Here is a 19,987-nt window from a genome sequence, read left to right as displayed (position 1 = left end):
ACATGATCGCCGTCATATTCAAACAAGTGGGCAGGCGGTGAGTCAGGGGCGGCACTGTGGGGGGTTTTTTCTTCTTATTTTCTTTTTCTTTTTCTTTGCGCATCTCTGACAAGCTTGGATTGACGGATGGATGTGCGTGATTGGAGGATGAGCATTGGCCTGCTTTGGACGGAGATTGGTTGGGCATTGGATGTACGTACGGACTTGGGATCGACAGTGTAAAAATAATTTGTATGGTTCTCGAACGTTTGCAGAGTGGCGGCGGTCCACCGGCTGACCGGTTCCGGGGTGCAGAGGGCCAGGGCACGATGGCTCGCAAGCGTGTGTTTGGAGGAGAAGCGCAGTGGTGGAGACGATGTGCAAGAATGCGGTGAGTTGGCGGGTGTGAGGACGTCGTCGGCTATCGGGCGCTGGCACTGGCTGCGACTGCCATCTCGGTCCGCGCACGGGCCGCGCGACGCCAGCGTGCGAGCCCAAAGGGAAGCAGCGCGTGCAAAGAGAAGTCGCTGCTAAGAGAGAGGCGGGACGGCGACAGCCACAGCGACCGCCACGGCGCCCTCGGCCCAGGCCGCGCTGAGTTATCAGCGCCACGGCTTACGCCAGCAGGCTGCGAGGATCGCCGTGCCGGGAGCCGGGGTGGAGTGGTGCAGGTCGTGCCGTCGTATGCAGGGCGCTAGTCGACGTCAGAGCCCGAAGCTAAAGCCAAAGCACTCCGCACTTTTCCTCGCAGCTTCCCTCCCCTTCGCCGCCTGACTGGTCTCTTTCGCGACGTTTAATTTTTATCCTTGTGCCGCAATGCTTATATAGCCGCGCCGCCCACTAATAATCCTTCCTTACCCCCCGACCCTCGCCCGCCATGGCCGTGGAAGAAGCCGAGGAGACCGACAGGCAGACGGTGCAAAGCCCCGGCACCCCCAACGGCTTCCCCCATGGGCCGCCCAGTCGCCAGGAGACGTATGAGACCATCGAAACCGTCCACCTGCCTCCGCCCACCATCCAGCAGACCAGGACCGTCGGCACCGTCGGTTCCACCATCCGCAAGAGAGATGAACAGCGCGGCTTTGCTGCCAAAGTCAAGAAGGTCTGGGCCAAATATGGCCCCGATCTTGATGTCCCCACCGTCCTGATGATGGGCAAGGGCGCCCTGCCCCCCACAATTGCCATTTCCATGTACCAGGGTCAGTTACCTCGTGCAATTGCTGTCTTTTGCTGCGCTGACCTCCCCCAGCCACTGCTGTGGCCGATGAATACACTACTCTTGGCTATTTGATGGCCATTGTCTCTATTCTGGGCTTTGCCATCATGCCCAGGGCCAAGTTTATGCAGACCATGTTGCTGAACCTCATCGCGACATGTCTTGCTACTTGCTTGAATCTGCTCATGATGTACTGCGCCGTCAAGGCCCGCGAGCATACTACACATGCTACTACATCCAGCACTACCGGCGCTGCCGCCTCGAGCGCTCGCGCCTACACTTACAACTCGTCCGCCTCGGCCGTCTCCGCCATCTGGCTCTTCTTCCAGGTCTACTTTGTCAATCTGATGAGAGCGAAATACGCCCCGACCCTGCAGTTCCCCTCCATCATTTACACCATCTTCGTCGTCGTGGCCTCCATCTACTCCCCGCAGTTCAGCACCATGGTCCAGGCCATGGCCTTCGCCAGGCGCCTGCTCCTCGTCTTCCTGACCGGATTCGCCTTGTCTACCGGTGTCTCGCTCTTCGTCCTGCCGCTCACGTCGCGCAAGGTCGTGTTCAAGGTCATGACGGGCTACATGGGCGCCCTGAGCGGCTCGCTGCACGCCCATTCGAGTTATTTCCAGTCGTTGGAGATGAAGGACATGTTCTACCGCGTGTCGACCGGCCAGTCGGGCGACAAGCAGCGCCAGCCCGAGGCCCAGGCCGTCAAGAAGAGCGTAGCTGCCATCCAAGCCATGCAGGGGAAGCTCATCGTTGACCTGCCGTTCGCCAAGCGAGAAATCGCCTGGGGCTATCTGGGTCCGGACGACCTGCAGGAGATGGCACGCTTGCTCAGGGGCGTGATGCTGCCGTTGTCGGGACTGAGCTCGGTCGTGGATATATTCGAGCGTCTGTCCGAGCTAAACGGCTGGGATGAGCAGAACGAGGAGAGTTACGAGATCGGTGCAAGGGATCTGGAACGGAGGCGCATGGTGGAGGACTGGAATCTCGTTATGAGGTCGGTGCACGAGCCCTTCCAGTCGCTCATTCAGACCATGGACGAAGGCCTGGAGCACGTCATGCTAAGGATGAGGTTGAAGAAGCCGCCGAAGAAGAAGGATACGAGCTCGACAAGCTCGTCGGAGAACGTGGACGTTGAAGGCAAGGCGGATCGGTCGCAGCCCGGAGAAGACGGCTTCGCAGAGTTCCTGGAGAACAAGACGGAGCAGTTTTATGCGTGCAAGCAGCTGGCGTTGAAGGAGTGGAGCAAGCGGAAAGGGATCGAGCTGCCCGACGACTACTTCAAGAGGCCGTGCGATTACGACATACATGACACGAGGAAGGAGAAGGGCGCTGAGGCGTACAATCGCAGCCAGCGCTCGCTTTACGCGCTGCTTTACGTCAGTCCCGCTTAGCTCTGGGCTCCAATTGATGCTAACAATTGCGACACAGATCGAATACCTTCTTTACTCCACTAGCCGCGCCGTCCTGGAGTTCGTGCGTTTCGCCGACGACCGTGCCAAGACTGGGAAGCTAGACAGCAAGCATCTGATCATGCCCGGTTACAAGCGCTGGAAGAAGTGGCTTGTGAACTGCTTGAAGGATGAGGATGGAGAGAACAATGCTGACAATGGCATGGGCGACATCAACGGAGGTACCGTCGAAGTGAACATGGGCGAAGCATACAGGCGTCGGAAAGACCCCGAGCATCTGCCGCCGGACAACTTCATCGAGAGGCTGGGCGATCGTGTCAGAAGAATCCCGCGGTTCTTGCGTTCTTCTGAATCGGCATTTGGGTTTCGGGTTGCTTGTGCTACTATGTCAATTGGTAGGTGCTCCTGATTCGGCGCTGAGGCAACACTGACTTGACGTTTTAGCCATCATAAACTTCCTCCATGCAACGCAGGTCTTTTTCGTCCGACAGCGGCTGCTTTGGGCCATGATCATGGTCGCGATTAGCATGGTCCCGACGGCGGGCCAGAGCATTTTCAGCTTCATCCTCAGAATCATCGGTACCGTGGCTGCCATGTGTGCAAGCCTCGTTATCTGGTATATCGTTGATGAACACGTCCCGGGCATCATCGTTTTCTATTGGCTGTTCGCCTCATGCGGATTCTACATTGTACTGAAGAAGCCACGCTTCGTCATTGTTGGTAAGACGCAACGTTCCTGCTTGAGTTCGACGTCGTGATTCTAACGGGCCATTCGTAGGCATGATCAGCGTCGTCACACTGACCATGATCATCGGGTACGAGCTGAGTGTCGAGAAAATTGGGCCGGCAGTTGCTAGTTCGAACGGACAGCCATACTACGAGATCTACAAGCTGGGCCCGTATCGTCTCGCGACAGTCGCCGGCGGTCTTGCAGTGGCTTTCATATGGACCTTCTTCCCATACCCCATTTCCGAACACTCTGAACTTCGCTCCAAGATGGGCGCATCGCTATACCTTCTCGCCAACTACTACTCCATCGTCCACGAGACTTTCCGCTCTCGCATCCGCGGAGACGAAGGGGACCCCCGGGTCAAAACGAGTGCCGGTCGCCGCATGACAAAGGCGCGCTTGAAGGTCTTCCAGAAACAGCTCATGCTCACCACCAACCTGCGCGCCATGGCCGACTTCCAGAAGTGGGAGGTTCCCTTCGGCGGCAAGTTCCCGCGCGAGAAATACGAAAACATACTCGGTTGCATTGAGAAGTACGTACGCTTCCTGTTAGCGCCAAATCAACTGCTAACCATACCTCCTGAACAGTACGAACCGCTACATGGCCCTCATTGCCTTTGCGTCTCAGACATTCGCCAACCCGGAAGACGCGTCGCAGACAGTCTGGAACAACGACTTCCGTCGCCTTATCTCATCGGTGAACCTTACCTCGCACGAGATCACCTCTCTCCTCACGCTCCTCTCGGCCTCCATCACCAACGGTTCCCCATTGCCCCCGTACTTGCGCCCCCCAGCGCCCTACCGCCTATCGCGGAGGCTGGAAGAACTCGACAACGACATTCTCTCGCTACGACACATTGCGGAGCCGGGCTACGCAGCGTTCGCGGTCATCCAAATCGCGACGAGGTGCATCATCAGAGATCTGGAGAAGCTGCTGAAGCACATCAAAGAGCTGGTGGGCGAGCTGGATTTCAGCTTCCATGCGGTGAGCACGGTGGAGAGCAGCAGGAACAACAGCTTCTACCCGTTGAGTAGGAGGACGACAAGGACGGGGGCGGAGACAGGGGATGATGATGAGGAATCGGACAAGGAGGATTGATCTGGGTGTGGGGGGGGGGGGGGGGGGGGGGGGGGGGGGGGGGGGGAAAGGATGCGAGCCTGGCGTTCGGTTCTGTGGCGTTGAAAATATCATGTTCTCGTTGGTTACGTATATCCGATTTAATGAGATTGAAGTTGGGTGGCCATGCATTCATTGCCAGGTCAACAAGATCCACATCGACCAATCGCCCAAAGGAGCGTTCCACAGAGCCCGCCGCCACCTATCGGAAGCTGATGCGGAGTCGGTTGCGAGAGGAGATCGCCGTTTTCGAATCATCAACGCCTGGAAACCGATCGGTGGAACGGTTTTGGATCATCCCCTCGTGTTCGCGGACCGCCGCTCAGTCAGGCATGAAGACCTTGTTCCGGTTGAGCAAGTTTACCCAGACTATGTCGGCGAAACATACGTTCTCAAGTACCGCAAGGGCCAAGAATTCTGGTATTGGAGCAAAATGAGAACAACCGACGTCTTGCTGCTGCAATGTTTCGACAGCCAGAACCAGACCGAGGCGAACAACAGCTTGGACCAGGTTCAATGTGCACATGGCTCCTTTGAGTTGGACGATTCCGGTAATGAACCATGCGATCGATCAAGTATCGAAGTCCGTTGTCTGGTTCTTGGGTGAAAGTCAGCAACTGCGACAATATGGGGAGGGGGCCATCTTCGATGCCGAAACGAGACATTTACTAAGAATGGGCCGGAATTGTACTTTAGATGATCAAGTGAAGTTTTGCCTCATTGAATATATTTTTTGTGTACACCGTAACAACATTCTGACCAGCAATTTTCTCCATGCCCTGTCAAAGCCGCCCGCAAAGTCACTTACCTTGTTTGAGATTCCACAGGCCGTAGCTTCAATGAAAGTGCCTTACGCCATCTTGAATGGAAAAATCCCCAAAGGCTTTGGAGGATAAACTTTGTTGATTGCTGGAAGGGACGACTGGTAAATTTGTGAGCAAAGAATTTTCTGTACATGTCGGTAAATGTAGGTATATATAGAGTTCACGCAAGTCAGATGAGCTATCTTGAACCTAGTGCGGTCGTGTCGGCGAAGCGCGAGCGCCATCAGGCGTAGAGGAAGGTGGTGATGGATATACTTGATTGGGGAGACCGCAAAATGGGTCAGATGTAAGTAAGACTTTCCCATTTGCCGACACCTTGGGTGGATCAAAACGTGCAGACAATCTCAAAACATTCACATTCTGGCAGTGATCTGGAAACCCAAACAAACTCTTGATTTCAGTCAGCAAAGCTATCCGGATCCCCGTCTAAAAGGCAATCTTCTTGAGGAACGCCGTCTCCTCGCTCAACCCCATATCCGCCACATACGCCACGAACGTCTCGACCAGAACCCTGACGTCCCAAGCCCGCAGCAGCCCCAGCACCCTCTTCTCCCTCAACGGAGCCACCAGCTCCTCCAAGAAGTCCTCCGCCGCCGCCACCACCGGCACCATCCTCTTCGTCAGCCGGCCCTTCACGAACGCCCGCTTCTTCTTCTTGTTCTCGATCAGGTCGACGTCCCACTCCAGCAAGCCGTACTCGTTCCACAGGGCGCCCATGACGATGCCGCCGATGTCGACGAGCTCCGGCCGGCACATGGCGTGCGCGTACGCGCGCACCCGCAGCTTGCTGATGCCGTTCTCCGCCTCGCGGCCCAGCGCCTCGATGGCGGCGCACCAGCCCGCCCACGTGCGGAGGGCCACGTCGTCGGGGAAAAAGCGCTGCCGGCGGTCGGCGACCCAGTCCCACGAAACAGCAGCCGTGTCGGGGATGCCGTCGACGGACTTGGGCGGGCCGCAGCCCAGGCCGACGCCGGCGCCGCCGCGGACGTTGAGGCCGTTGCGCGTGCTCGTCTCGCCCAGGGCCGTGGGGCTGCCGCCGGTGACGGCCCAGCGCGCGCGCGAGACGAAGACGGCGAGCGCCTCGGGGCGCGTGGCGCGGTTGACGCGGCAGATGGCGGGCGTGGTGATGAGCGGCATGATCAAGCTGACGTCGTTGGTGGTGAAGGGGCGCCTCGAGTCGATGCAGAGCTTGTAGATCTCGGTGCGCACCTCGCCGGGGAGGTCGGCGAAGGTGGTCTCCTTCTTCGTCGTTGTTGTTGCGGGCACCTGTGCGGGTAATAAGGTAGCTCATGTGTCTGGCGCAGGATGGATCGTTACCGTGTCAAGGGGGAGGGGGGATGGAGCCGCCGTCTTGGCCGGCTGTTTGCGCCGATTGGCAAGCAGGGTTTTGATGTTGAAGCACATCTTGAATGTTCAGGTGTGGCTGATGGGCTTCGGGACGTGGAAGAGAAGGTGGAGGTGCGGCGGCGGGCGAAGATCTTTTTAAGCTGCCGGGACAGCGACTTAACGGTTGCACGTGCCATGCCCTTGGAAGCAAACAGTCAAACAGGAAGGAACGGCCGAGGGTGGAAGGCGCGACCTGTCCTGTTTTGGAGAAATCCACGTGAAGTGAGGGTGGCTGGTGAGGTGAAAGTGAAAGTGAGTGTGGAAGTGAAAAACGCGGCCTCACCCACTACACTCTTCCACAACATGTGAGGTCTGGAACAACATGAACAACACGGTAGAGGAGTAGAGAAGGCTGGAGGAATTCCATTCAGAAAGAAAGAGAGGGGCCAGTTGCTCTAGCCAAGGGTATATACCGCGAGTGAAAACAAAAAATCATAGCTACCGATAAGATATTGGCGCCAGCCGCCTCAACTCCAGGCCCACCCAGCCAAACCGGAACTCTCTCATGTCTGCGCCTCGGCCGCCTCCTGCGCCCTAATCTGCTCCGCCAACTTCCTCTTCTCCTCCTGCTTCGCCTTCAACCTCGCCAGCGTATCCTGCTCGAACCTGTTATTCCCCGCCCCACCAGCCGCCGCAGGCTTCGGGCTGAACGAAAACGCCGGCTGCTTCTTCCCGGCCGGCGTGTTCGGCGCGCTCTTCGCCGCGCCATCAAACACCCTCTTCTTCACGGGCGTCCCGCCGGCATCCGCCGCCGCCGCCGCCGCCGACCCCACCGACGCGCCAGGCTGCCAATGCGCGCCAGCCTCCTGCCTCCTCCTTTCCCTCTCCCTCTCTCTCCTAATTTCCTCCTCCCTTCTCGCCTCTTCCTCCCTCTCCCTCGCCCTCGCCTCCTCGCGCTCCCTCCTCCTCCTCTCGCCATCCCTCGCCAACCGCTTCAGCTCGCTCTCCATGCGATCGCGCTCGCCCACCTCCTCCTCACGCTTGCGCTTCGCACCCCTCTCCGCGCGCTCCAGCTCGTCCATCAGCCTTCGCCTCTTGCCCTCGAGGCGCTCCGTCTGCGCCGCGGCCCGCCGCTTGGCCTCGCGGTGGGCGTCGTACCGCGCGCGCGCCTCGGCGTTCTGCAGCAGCTCCGTCGCGTTCTTGGCCAGGTAGAACTTGTCGACCGCGGCCGGGTCGTCGCGGTTCTTGTCCGGGTGGTACTTGAGCGACGTCTTGCGCCACGCCGACTTGATGGCTTTTTCGTCGCAGGGCGAGGACGGGTCCAGGCCGAGAAGCTCGTAGAGGTTGAGATCGCTTTTGATGAGCGCGGCCGCTTCGTCGCTGAGGTCGGTGGCGTCTTGAGGCATGGTGGCGGTTTTGTTTTGTTGAAGACGTGGGTGTGGAGATGTGTGTGGGTGCGCGCGCGCGGACGGGGGCAGAAGGTGGATTGGCAGCTGGGTTGAGGTTGCTTCGTCAAGGTACTGATAGCCGCTACCGCAACGCGTAGGCGGGAGGGTAGTGTTGTGGCGCGTGGGCGTGAGGCAGAAAGGTTGGTTTGCTACAGCGAAGAAAAGTCGCGGCGCGGCCGGGCTATGGGGTCTGACGTCCGCTGCCGGATTGCCGAGGTTCACCCGCGTATCAGGCAGCATGGCGGCCACGACTATTGGTTTCAAGGATCATCAATCATTCATTGACCACCTTGGTGCTGGAGGCTTTGCGAATGGTGAAGTCAAATACGACAACTTTCTGCGAGCCAGGTACCTCGGACAACATGAGATCCTCGATCATAGGTAGGTAGTTGCTTCGAACATCTTCATCGTCGTCGAAATGGATGGCCTCTCCCGGAACACCCATCAAGGCAGCGAACGAGTGCTCGCCCAAGCTGAAATTCCTCTCGATCCCACGGAGATCCTGGATGGGAACTTGAACTTTTTTATGAGAGTAGTTTCTCTGCCCAGGCGCGCCTTGCTGCTCCGTAACATGCTGTGGTTTCTTTCCACTTGCAGGCTCGCTGTAAAAACACAAGGATCGTACCAATCGCGAGCTGTGTGGTTCCTGAGTTGTTTGCTGGAGATCCTCGTCTGCTGACATAATGTTCTTTGGGACCGTAAGACAAATGAACAAGAACGCTCAAACACTGAGGTTGAAATGCAGTGGACGGCTCAAAATCCAGAAGTATTCCTATACGTTCCATCGAAAGGTGAGGTTCTGCAGAGGCTGAGAAGCAGACTTAAAGCAACTAAATCAGGCTGTCTCGCCTTGCCGTGCCATTTACCGCTTCAAACGGAGCCTCGTCTATGTTACATGGTTTCCTTTATCACATGGCATATTATGATCCAAACGTTGAGGCAAAATGTGACCGTGTATCGCACGAGGACCAGGGGACACGCATTCGGTTGCAGGCGGCAAGGTATCGGATGTGATAGGTAGAGCTCTTTCTATGCAACGGAATGAAAATCGAGGTGTCAGACGGCGACACCACTCGGACGGATAGCCAGTGAAAATCCATGACTTGATGCTAGGCAACTACAGCCTTGAACCCCCTGTCAGTCAGGGCTTGATCCTACGTGTAGCCAGCTGCAGGCAGACTAAACCGGTATTGGCTGTGTTCTTGCAGCATCCTGATACAGGAACTTCTCGGGGATAAGGATTTCTACGAGAAAAGGCTCCAGGCCGAAATGAGCTCACACGGAATATCGTGCAGGTTTCTCCTCTACCCTGATTCTGACAACCCTTAATGAGGTAAACCAGCGGTAAATAACCTTCATAAGGCCTGCCCCTGTATTCCCTTCCGCCTGATCAGCTGAGATTGAGTTTCCAGCTGAGACCCCTTCGCTAGCTCTTGTTCCGGGGTTCTTTTCCAATTTGAAAACTGCGAAAGTCAAAGTGAAAAAAGTTAACAGAATGGAGATGAGCGCAAAGCTCCACAGTGTCCAGCTACGGTTTTCCTTGTTCTCTGCTATGTTCATTCCGTAAACTGTCTGTAACTCGACAAATGTTAGCCATTTTTGCTTTCAAGGCGCAAATCCGGTCACTGGACTGACCGCTATGAATGTAGCCGGTAGATAGACCATATTCAGTATGGTTAGACGCCTGATGCTCTGTCCCTGGCTAAAGGTAAGAGCAGCGTCCTCATGCTGCAACTGCGTCATTTCTGCTGCCAAACGAGCTTGCTTGACGGCATTGAGGTTGACGACCTAAAATGCACGTCAGCATGTTCTTTTTTTTTCTTCGGGATGTAAAGCAGCTTACCGTGTCCAAGATGGCGCTTGTCCAATTTCTCAGGGCCTTCAATCGCTGGTCCACAACAATCAAAGCATTGCTCTCTTGCAGTAGATCCTTCTTGAAGACGCCCGGAACAATATGCAAACCTTCTTGAGATGGAGCATTTACGAGGTAGTTGACGTATCTTTGTTGATACATCAACTGTCGTTGGAAATAGTCGATATTGAGAATGAACTGTCGATGTAGCCAGGTGGCAGAGTCCATCAGTTCATCATCATTGAGCTCTTCATTCTACGCGAATGAGCTTTTATAGTAACGGAGAGTATTCGACTGTTAAACGTACCAGTTCCTCGAGGAAGACCTCCATCTCGTTGAGCAATAACTTCCAGGTAGTTTTGATCTCTCGAAGAACCTTCAGGACAAAGCCAAACCCATCTTGGCTTAGGTATTCAAGCAATGCGGAAGGAGAAGATTCATCAACGAACTCTGTTATCCAGGATGCCAAAGGAGACTGAACGTCACCGGGAATATCGGTTGCAAACTTCGCCGCATCCATGTTGATGTAGGGATCGCTAAAGTAGAGAAAGGTCCACAATTGGCGATCGAGTCTGACATGGCCTGATATTCTTCTGATCATGAAAATCCGAGCTCCAGGGTGTCCGTTATCATCTCTGCTGTCTCGTGGACTTGTTTTATTCTTGATCGTATTAAAGTCCAGGAGGCGCATCAAACGAACTGTATGGCCAATTTTTCTGTTGCATTGGAATTCTGCAGGGGTTTCGGCTGTTTCTCTTGTGAAATCAACGCATGAAAGGTTGAAATGTGAGAATTGACGAGCACCTGGATCGTTTAACGCATGCTTAGGGCATAATTTGGAGAATAGCGCACCTCGGTCGAGAAACGGGCCAGCAAACCATTCTCTGTCACTCGACTGGAACCGGCTTGTCCACAGTTCATAGTCCATGTCATATTTGCTCCCCAATAGTTGGATCAACGGACCCGAAAGCTTGGTGATGTTGCTACGTAGAGAATCCTGTCAACGTGGTACTCATGAGGAAACGTAAGATTACCTACACTACTCGAATGACCTGGTTTGAAGGTACCTACTCACAAGGTTAGCGCTAGTGAACGACTGTGGGGCAGGACGAACTTTTTGGCAGATGTGGGTCCTCAAAGGGTCGAATTCAGTGAACTTTGCCTTGTTCACACGACATTGCTTGGTAACGTTATTCTTGAATACCTCGACGAGCTCAACTGAGATGCCGTTGGTCCATATGTCGTCAATGTATCTTGACAATTTCTCATGGTCCCGACCGTAAGATTCCATGTCGAGAAGGATGGCTGCGAGAAGCCTGTATTGCCACATCAAACGGCGACCATGTGGTTTAAAACGATAGGAGTGCGGCTGAGATGGCCACCCCTGGCGAGAACAGTACGGCTCGAGACTTGAATGGGCATCGCACATGTTCGCGGGCCGCGCACTGGAGTGACGCGAAATCGGGATGCAGCTTATTACATGGATTTCATTGCGGGGAAAAGTCAGGCGACCCAACGCCACTCATGTATGCGTTGTCGAGATGCACAAGGCTGAGAGTTGCCGATAGCAGGCAAACAGCCGGGCCAGGCAACAACCTGCTGAGCCTTGCTCCACATCGTTCATATTACACCCGATCATCTCACTCATTCCCATGGCCAGCTCACAATGACCTCTCTCACAGACCTCACGTATTCCAAGCGAGGGGAAGCCCACCCTCATGCAGTTGCACGTCGTCTCTTCGACATTGCTGAGGCGAAGTCAAGCAACCTTGTTATCTCGGCCGACCTTACGGATACGAAAAGCCTGCTAGAATGTGCCGATAGTAAGTCAATTTCACACAAAAGTTTTTCCCACGAGATAGCTGATGTCCCCGAAAGGTCTCGGCCCCTTCATCGCCGTCTTCAAAACGCACGTGGATCTGGTGAAAGACTTTGGCGACACCACCGTCGAGGGACTCAAGTCACTCGCGGAAAAACACAACTTCCTCATCTTTGAGGACCGGAAGCTTGTCGACATCGGAAACACTGTGCAGAAACAGTACCATGGAGGGGCACTTTGCCTCTCTGAATGGGCGGACATCGTCAACCTCAGCATCCTCGGCGGCGATGGCATCGTGGAGACCCTGACCCAGACTGTCAATGCGCCAGATTTCCCTTATCCTGACCAGAGAGCTTTCCTGATCCTGGCGGAGATGACCTCCAAGGGGAGCTTGGCAACTGGCTCTTACACAGAGAAGTGTATCGAGCTTGCGAGAGGCAATCCGGATGCAATGATTGGTTTCGTCGCCACAAGATCTCTTTCGGGCGTCAGCACGAAGGCTTCAGGTAGCACTGAAGATTTTCTTGTCTTCACCACTGGCGTCAATTTGGCCAGCAAAGGTGATAAATTGGGGCAGCAATACCAGACTCCTGCCGATGCAGTGGGACGCGGCGCTGACTTTATCATCGCTGGCAGGGGTATATATGCGTCAGCTGACCCCGTAGAGGCAGCGAAGATGTATCGGAAGGAAGGCTGGGAGGCTTACTTGCAGCGCGTTGGAGCAGGGAGCAAATGATTTGAGCGTTCACGGCAGGGACAAGGAAGGATTCCGTCATCAGCAAGCTTTCTGCTGTGTCCTCCCAAAGGACGGAAATTCTATAGGACCTCTATGGTATGACTTGTTTGACCTTCGATTTGTATTCGTCTAGCCTTGTCGCGAATCTTTCGCCGTTCCACGTATCACATCCATTGACTGATGAAAGTTCCGGGAGTCCAACCTGCTCTAAAGCAAAGCTCGCTGCCACGTTCCCTTGCATAGTGGCCTCATCCAAGCCACCTGAAGACTGCAAGGCCATCCCGAAGGCACCCAGGAAAGCGTTGCCAGCCCCAGTTGTATCAACCACCCTTGGTGACGAAGGGTTGTAGTACGGGGGGAACCAGCGGCAAGTGGTGAGCTTGGATAGCGTGAGGCACCCATGCTCTCCTGCACGGATGACAACGATAGCCTCTTTGGTGTCCCCTTCCATGCTTGCATTCAAAAATCGTTGTGCATAGGTCTCAATAATACTGCGGTCGAACTGTCGGCTCGCACTGTCATCTTCGAATAGAGCTATCAGTTCGAGATGATTGGGAGAGAAGACATCCACGTTTTTGCAGGCACGTAAATGCGCCTCAAGGTTGGCCTTCTTGCAGTGGGGCGGAGCCGGTTCCCAGATGATGAGAGGGCGCCTCTCAGCCTCGTTATCCGCACGAAGAGATAACAAATCTGAAACCTGCACTTCGAGGTCCTCAGCGCGAGCTAAGAAATGAAATGCGGCAGATGCCAGAAGGACGGAGCCTTGCAGATCCTTCGGCAAAGGCTGGAGAGGTGGGGTGAGGTAACGAAAGGTTTTTTCTAGGCAACGGTTAACCATAACGTCGAAGACCATGTGACGGTAAGCGCAAGCTGCTTACTCCCAAAATTGTCATCCTCATACTTGAGGAGACCCCTCGTCGACTTCTTCCCGGGGATTTGCTGGATTGCCAAATTCAGCTTCCAGCTCTGAAATTGACCCAAAACGGACACCGGAAAGTCATGGCCTGTCAGAATGATGCATGCGACCCGTTTTGACAGAGCCTCTGACGTAGCCAGCCGAGCGCCGAGAGTGCCTAACGCATGGCCGTCAGTATGGAATGTCACAAGGTGACAAGGCTGAGAGTGTGCCCGGCGACCTACTGTAAGCGCCCGACCCGCCCGGTACATCATAAATCGTCTCTCGGTTGGGGAAGTGCAACTCGTCCAGCACGACCATACCGAGAGAGAGAAAGGCAGGAGAGTCGTTCTGTTGTGGCTTGGAAAACACGAACCCCATGGCTTGAGATGCGTGTCCAGGGTCAGGCGAAAGTGAGGAGGGGTCGGCTCGCGACTTGTAAGGCTCTTGTAAGCCCTCCTGCTACGGGTTAACTGAGGTGTCACCCGATGCGGGTGATTCAGGTCACCGATTCACCGTTGATTTAGCCAATAACAAGGAAGAATTGGCGGGAAAATCGTTTGAGGTGCATGAGCGCGTTGATGCGCGGGTCCGTAGCGTGGTGAGGTGAGGAGGTCGTATCGCCGAGCTGAAGAAGTAGGTAGAACCCCCTGGTCGATCGCGCCTGCCAACAGCGTTTTTGCACGTGGCTAGGAGCGGGGAACCTATGCAACCCCGGTGCGTCCCCAGGCAACCTTCCCACAATTTCATAGGTGAAATCAGAACATCGAACGTCACTCAGGACTGATCTGGAACATCGGGCTGGCGCTGATCGATGCAAGCCAACGGCGCGCAATCAATAGGTACCACGCCACTGATGCCATGACATCCAGATCTCTTCATGCAATGTCCCAAACGAAGACGTTTGGTGATCCATCACGGTCCCGTAGAGGAGGTTAGCCGTGCAATCTCTGAACCTTCCACGGCGACACATCCACGAGGGAGTCTAACTTTTTCGGGTTAGCTTTTAGGCTGTGGAACCTCTTATCGAGAAGGTGTGCGGCGGTCGTTTGTTACTTATCTGGAAACCAGCCTGGGTGAGGAGATCTGCTCACTACACATATTGCGTTTCGTACCAGAACCGCCAACGATCCGTTTCCGGCACCCAGCCCGCGCTTGAATCGCTCCTGCTCGAATTTATATTAAAATCGCTCGACTGAGTAAACATGGCCACAACATCCCATGAAGGCGCGGTCGACATGTCCAAAATCGCCATTGTCGGTGTTCTTGGAGGCCCCGGCGCCGGCAAAGGAACACAATGCGACATTCGAGCTTGAACACCTTAGTGTCGGCGACGTCTTGCGTGCCGAAGTGCAGCGCGAAGGCAGCCCTTACGCCAGTATAATTCGAGAAAACATGCTGGCTGGGCGCGTCGGACCAAAGGAGATCACAGTCGGCATCTTGAAGCGCCACATCATGGACGCAGTCCAAAAAGGAATGCAGACGTTTGTCTTGGATGGTCAGTGGCGCCTAGTGTCGCAACTTCTACGGGATGCTAATGGCGATGGAGGATTTCCCCGGAACCTTGACCAATGCGAACATTTTGAAAACGAGATTGCCCCGTTCCGCCAGATGGTTGTTCTTGAGTGCTCGGAAAGCACCCTTGCCCAGCGACTGGCTGCCCGTGGCCGCTTCGATGACGCGAAGGACAATGTCCAGAGGCGGCTGCACACGTTCCGGGAAGCGACGTCGAGAGTAATTCGCACCTTCGAAGAGGCAGACAAAGTTGCTCGCATCAACGGGGAACTGGACATCGAAGCAGTCGCTGAACAGCTCGACAAAGTCTTGGAGGACAGTCTTCAGGGCCTTTTGGCACGTCGAAAAGATGAGGCTTAAGGCGGCTTGAATCGGCAAGAACGGGAAAGCACGGAATGCAGCGGAAAGCGGCCGCTTGATCAGCCTGTTGCGGGGATCCGACGCCCGAGGCTCTCAGCCCTCCACACCTCACCCCTGCCCTTCCCGGCCCGCGTCAGCAACACAAAAAATAATCCCCAACATTTCAACCCAGACAAAACAACCATGGCGGTCAGCTACACAAACGGTGCCAATGGCACCGAGCCAGCGGCCAAGAAGCTGTGGACGCACCCTTCCCCGCAAAGTACTCCTATGTACGCTTTCCTGCAGCACATCAACAAAAAGTACCACCTCAAGCTCAAATCGTACCATGACCTTTACACCTGGAGCACCGAGAACATCGCTGCCTTTTGGGGCGAGGTGTGGCACACCGTTGGGATCAAGGCTTCGCAGCCCTACGAGGAGGTGCCGATCCCGAAGTGAGCCGCTGCTTTCTTCAGGCTAATTGGCCCTGCAGGTCGTCGACGAGGCCGCGCCCATGTTCCCGCCTCCGGCTTTCTTCCGCGGCGCCAAACTCAACTTCGCCGAGAACTTGCTGTTTCCCAATGTCGCCGTCGACGAGAACAGTCCGGCTGTCATCGCTGCCACCGAGACCTCGCGCCAGTTCGTCACGTGGAAAGAGCTTCGGGACCGCGTGAAGCAATGCCAGGCTGGCATGATCGAGTTCGGGCTGCAAGAGGGAGACAGAGTCGCCGGCTATGTCGCTAACCACACCGATGCCCTGGTCGCCATGCTTGCCGCAACTTCTCTCGGAGCCCTCTGGACCGCTGTCTCGCCCGACACTGGCGTCCACGCCGTTCTGGAGCGTCTGCGCCAGATCGAGCCAGTGCTGCTTTTTGCTGACAACGCTTCTTTTTACAACGGCCGCAGCCATCCCGTCATCCCCAAGGTCCAGGAGATTGTCGAATCACTGCCTTCTGTGCGCCGAGTCGTGGTTCTACCCACCGTATCTTCCGTCGACGTCGACCTGCATTCTCTCGAAGGCCCAACGAGAAAAGCCTACGCGTATTCCGCCTTCACGTCAGCAGAATCCGCAGAGCTCGTCTTCAAGCAACTGCCCCCAGACCATCCCGTGTACATCCTGTACAGCAGCGGCACCACGGGAGCGCCAAAGTGCATCGTCCACGGCGCAATCGGCACCCTCATCCAGCACAAGAAGGAGCACATCCTGCAATGCTCCATCAAGCCCGGCGCCCGGCTCTTCTACTTCACCACCTGCACGTGGATGATGTGGCACTGGCTCGTCTCTGGGCTCGCCAGCGGTGCCACTCTCGTCCTCTACGACGGCTCGCCCTTCCGCTCCGCCTCGCCCAGCGACCCGGGAACATCTACGGCCGACGACCTCGCCATGCCGCGCCTCATCGACGAGCTGTCCATCACGCACTTCGGCACATCCGCGAAATACCTCTCCGTCCTCGAGCAAAAGGACGTGCGGCCACTGGAACAGTCCCTCTCGCTCGCCTCGCTCGAGGCCGTCTACAGCACCGGCTCGCCGCTGCCGCCCAGCACCTTCGCCTACGTCTACGCCGCGTTCCCGCCCGCCGTCAACCTCGGCAGCATCACCGGCGGCACCGACATCATCTCGCTCTTCGGCGCGCCCGCCCCGCTCGCCCCCGTGCACGCGGGCGAGATCCAGGTGCCGGGGCTGGGCATGGCCGTGCGCGCGTGGGACTACCTGGGCGCCGACGTGACGGCGGCGGGCGAGCCGGGCGACCTCGTCTGCGTGCGGCCGTTCCCGTGCCAGCCCGTCATGTTCTGGCCGCGCGGCGAGGCGGGCAAGCGCAAGTACCGCGCGTCGTATTTCGACAAGTTTGAGAAACCGAAGGGCGGTGGTTCAGGCCCGATATGGCATCATGGCGACTTCGTCCGGTTCAACCCGCTCACCGGCGGCCTGGTGATGCTGGGCCGCAGCGACGGCATCCTCAAGCCGGCCGGCGTGCGCTTCGGCAGCGCCGAGATCTACAACGTGCTGCTGGCCCACTTCCCCGAGCAGGTCGCCGACGCGCTGTGCATCGGGCGCAGGCGCGAGGAGGACGCGGACGAGACGGTCGTGCTGTTCGTGAAGATGGCCGAGGGGATGGCGTTCGGCCCCGAGCTGGTGGATGGCATCAGGAAGGTCGTGAGGAAGGAGCTGAGCGCGCGTCATGTGCCGGGCGTGGTGGACGAGTGTCCGGAGATTCCCGTCACGACGAACGGGAAGAAGTGAGTCTTGCCGAGTCCCCGTAATTACTTTTGGTTGGTTCGTGTTGATGCTGATTGCTTTTCCGAACAGGGTTGAAGGCGCTGTCAAGCAGATTCTCTGCGGGTTGAACGTCAAGACTTCGGCGTCGGTCGCGAATGCCGAGTGCCTGGACTTCTACCGCCAATGGGCGCAGACGCACTAGGTGTTCAACTGACGGTCGCGAGTGTGTGGTTTGGAGCTTGGATGCTGCTAGAGCTGTGCGGCCTGAGTGGGTTTGAAGTAGAGTCTAGCGGGTGTTCCATCTTGTAATGCGTCTCTGTCCGTAATATTAGACAATGGATTCATGATATCGATTAGCATCCGCTCCTTGTGCCCTGGAATTCAGTGGCTTGGGCCAAAAGACTGCATATTGTGAATTACCCCCAAATCAATTTTCCCTCCGCACGTAAAAGCAAGCCCCCCAATTCCTATGCATCAGTGCTCTCTATCCAAGAGCCCCCGTAATCAACCAAGTATCCGCTACCCAGCCACACCCCTCACACCACGCCGCCATCAGCACCAGCCGCCGCCTCCGCCGCCGCCGCCATCTCCTCCCTCATCCTGCCATGCCACTCGACGTACAGCTCAGGCGTCCACACCTTATCCACCTTGAAGACATGCAAGTCCATCGGATCGCCCTCCCACACATACGCCACGGCCCTCAACGCCGTCGTCGTCGATTCCCGCTGCTGCGCGCCCGCCACCCTAACTTCCACCCACACCTCCCTCTTCCCCCAGAGCCTCCTCTCGCTCTCCTTCTCCCCGCCTTTCTCCCCCTCATCCTCGCCGACCACCCCCAGAAACCCGTCCAACGCCGCCCACTCCTCCGCCGACACGCCCAGCACCAACCGCCCCTCGACGGGCGGCCCCCCGCGCTCCCCCACGTCGCGCAGGTAGTACCGCAGCCGCGGGCAGCCGCGGTCCAGCAGCGCCGCCGTCGGGACGCGGCCGCGGATGCAGTAGCGGTGCCAATCCGGGGCGTCGGCGTCGGCGTCGGCGTCGCCGGGGCCGCTGTTGTTGCCCGTCGTCGTCGTCGTCGTCGTCGTCGTGGTCAGCACGGCTGGCAGCATGCGTTGCGTCCAGTGCTCGACGCTTTCGGCGGTGGGTTGTTGATGTTGCCGTTGATGTTGTTGCCATGCACCGCCTCCGCCGCCGCCGCCGCCTCCGCCTCCACCGAGCACGGCGGCAGCAGCCAACTGCGTCGGGAACATCCAGTGGCCGTAGACGAAGAGCGGCAGCGGCTGGCGGCGCCGCCGCTCCCGCTCCCGCTCGTTGAGCCGCCACGCGCTGGCGGCATCGGCGGCCAGCCTGCGGTCGGCCGTCGCTCTGAAGCCGGCGGGGAGCTGCTGCTGCTGCCGCCCACCACCGTCACCGTCACCACCGGCGGCGATGGACGCGGCGAAGGCGCCACGCGTGCTGGCGACGCTGATGGGGTGCGCGGCGCGGTGCGCGCGCGCCCGCCAGCGGCGCGCCGCCCACTCCAACGAGCTGTTGTCGTCGTCCGGCCCGCCCGTCGTGCGCACGAGCAGCTTGCCGCCGCCGTGGCGGGCGAGGAGCGCCGAGGTCGCGCGGTCGATGAGGGATTGGGAGTGGTTGAACAAGGCGCGGTCGAGCGTGATGGTGAGGTGCGGCTCGAGGAGCAGGCGGGGGTGGGGCGAAGGCGTGTCGATGCGCATGCCGGCGGCGCGCGCTAGCTCGCGGTCGGCGGAGGAGGAGGGGTCGAAGGGGTGGGTGGTGGTGGTGGTGGTGCTGGTGCGACTGCGACTGCGATTGCTGGTGAAGCGGCGTTGGTGGAGCTGCTGTGTGTGGGTCGTCGGCGTGTGCGGTGGCTGCGCGGTGGGTGAGGTGGGTATGGTTGGGTCTGAGGTGAGGCTCGGTGGCTCGGATGAGGGCGATGAGGTTGATGGGTCTGCCATGGCGGTCGTTTGGAGAGGGTTGTTGGTTGCGCTGAGAGCGAGGAATGGGGTTGTCTGGTGTGGTGTCCGGTAGGGATTCTATGTAGGATAGAGAGGAATTTGAGGGTGAGGTGGAAGGAGCAGGGCAGGTGGCCGTTTCGTCACGATGCTTTCATGTGATCGAAAAGGTGAACAGGCTGCTCTCAACGGACGACGTGATTGCGAAAAATGCCATGACTTCGCCTTGCACACTGACTTGGATTCAGTCAGTCACTTTCTTTTTCTGCGTTGCAGTTCAACATCAACACCGAGTGGTAACTCATAGAGGCAGCTGAACTGGAGGAGATGATGGGCGATGTCTGAACGTAGAAAGTCACACTTCGCTGTGACTTTATCGAAACGACGTGACCAACAGTGCGTCTGACCGAGTCTGAATACCTCTTTCCTCGTACTCTTTCTTGTGACATGGGCTAGTAAAATGACACGAATGGCTAGGATCCCTCTTCAGTAGGAAGAAGAATTTGGGTATGAAAACATCATGAAAATGCATGTGTAGAATGTGAATCAAGAGAAGAAACTAATGGTTTCATTGACGAGAAAGAAGACTGAGTGGGGAGTTGAG

General features: G+C 57.0%; 8 protein-coding genes across 8 annotated transcripts; 4 read left to right on the top strand and 4 right to left on the bottom strand.

Moving 5' to 3' along the window:
- Positions 1–856: 856 nt before the first annotated feature.
- On the top strand, positions 857–4,438 carry SLS55_001780 (uncharacterized protein; the record flags this gene model as incomplete). The annotated part of the gene is made up of 6 exons (XM_066773268.1): positions 857–1,178; positions 1,229–2,577; positions 2,630–2,951; positions 3,055–3,330; positions 3,389–3,872; positions 3,928–4,438. 6 exons carry the CDS (start codon positions 857–859, stop codon positions 4,436–4,438), a joined length of 3,264 nt encoding a protein of 1,087 aa, XP_066635835.1.
- Positions 4,439–5,706: 1,268 nt separating this feature from the next.
- On the bottom strand, positions 5,707–6,684 carry SLS55_001779 (uncharacterized protein; the record flags this gene model as incomplete). Its single annotated transcript, XM_066773267.1, has 2 exons — positions 5,707–6,546; positions 6,598–6,684. 2 exons carry the CDS (start codon positions 6,682–6,684, stop codon positions 5,707–5,709), a joined length of 927 nt encoding a protein of 308 aa, XP_066635834.1.
- A 485-nt stretch (positions 6,685–7,169) lies between these two features.
- DNAJC17 (DnaJ (Hsp40), subfamily C, member 17) lies at positions 7,170–8,012 on the bottom strand (the record flags this gene model as incomplete). The annotated part of the gene is made up of 1 exon (XM_066773266.1): positions 7,170–8,012. The coding sequence occupies one exon, from the start codon at positions 8,010–8,012 to the stop codon at positions 7,170–7,172; it is 843 nt and encodes a 280-aa protein (XP_066635833.1).
- A 316-nt stretch (positions 8,013–8,328) lies between these two features.
- Positions 8,329–11,197, bottom strand: SLS55_001777 (uncharacterized protein; the record flags this gene model as incomplete). Its single annotated transcript, XM_066773265.1, has 7 exons — positions 8,329–8,567; positions 9,737–9,842; positions 9,898–10,161; positions 10,214–10,442; positions 10,785–10,889; positions 10,945–10,973; positions 11,021–11,197. 7 exons carry the CDS (start codon positions 11,195–11,197, stop codon positions 8,329–8,331), a joined length of 1,149 nt encoding a protein of 382 aa, XP_066635832.1.
- Positions 11,198–11,771: 574 nt separating this feature from the next.
- Positions 11,772–12,461, top strand: URA3_1 (orotidine 5'-phosphate decarboxylase; the record flags this gene model as incomplete). Its single annotated transcript, XM_066773264.1, has 1 exon — positions 11,772–12,461. One exon carries the CDS (start codon positions 11,772–11,774, stop codon positions 12,459–12,461), a length of 690 nt encoding a protein of 229 aa, XP_066635831.1.
- Positions 12,462–14,751: 2,290 nt separating this feature from the next.
- SLS55_001775 (uncharacterized protein) lies at positions 14,752–15,231 on the top strand (the record flags this gene model as incomplete). Its single annotated transcript, XM_066773263.1, has 1 exon — positions 14,752–15,231. The coding sequence occupies one exon, from the start codon at positions 14,752–14,754 to the stop codon at positions 15,229–15,231; it is 480 nt and encodes a 159-aa protein (XP_066635830.1).
- Positions 15,232–15,414: 183 nt separating this feature from the next.
- On the top strand, positions 15,415–17,633 carry SLS55_001774 (uncharacterized protein; the record flags this gene model as incomplete). The annotated part of the gene is made up of 3 exons (XM_066773262.1): positions 15,415–15,654; positions 15,707–17,451; positions 17,522–17,633. 3 exons carry the CDS (start codon positions 15,415–15,417, stop codon positions 17,631–17,633), a joined length of 2,097 nt encoding a protein of 698 aa, XP_066635829.1.
- A 334-nt stretch (positions 17,634–17,967) lies between these two features.
- SLS55_001773 (uncharacterized protein) lies at positions 17,968–19,146 on the bottom strand (the record flags this gene model as incomplete). The annotated part of the gene is made up of 1 exon (XM_066773261.1): positions 17,968–19,146. The coding sequence occupies one exon, from the start codon at positions 19,144–19,146 to the stop codon at positions 17,968–17,970; it is 1,179 nt and encodes a 392-aa protein (XP_066635828.1).
- Between the last annotated feature and the right edge of the window lie 841 nt (positions 19,147–19,987).

This window comes from Diplodia seriata (assembly GCF_021436955.1).
Source record: "Diplodia seriata strain FDS-637 chromosome Unknown scaffold_2, whole genome shotgun sequence".
Taxonomy (NCBI): Eukaryota; Fungi; Ascomycota; class Dothideomycetes; order Botryosphaeriales; family Botryosphaeriaceae; genus Diplodia; species Diplodia seriata.
This window is presented reverse-complemented; position numbering and strand designations above follow the sequence as displayed.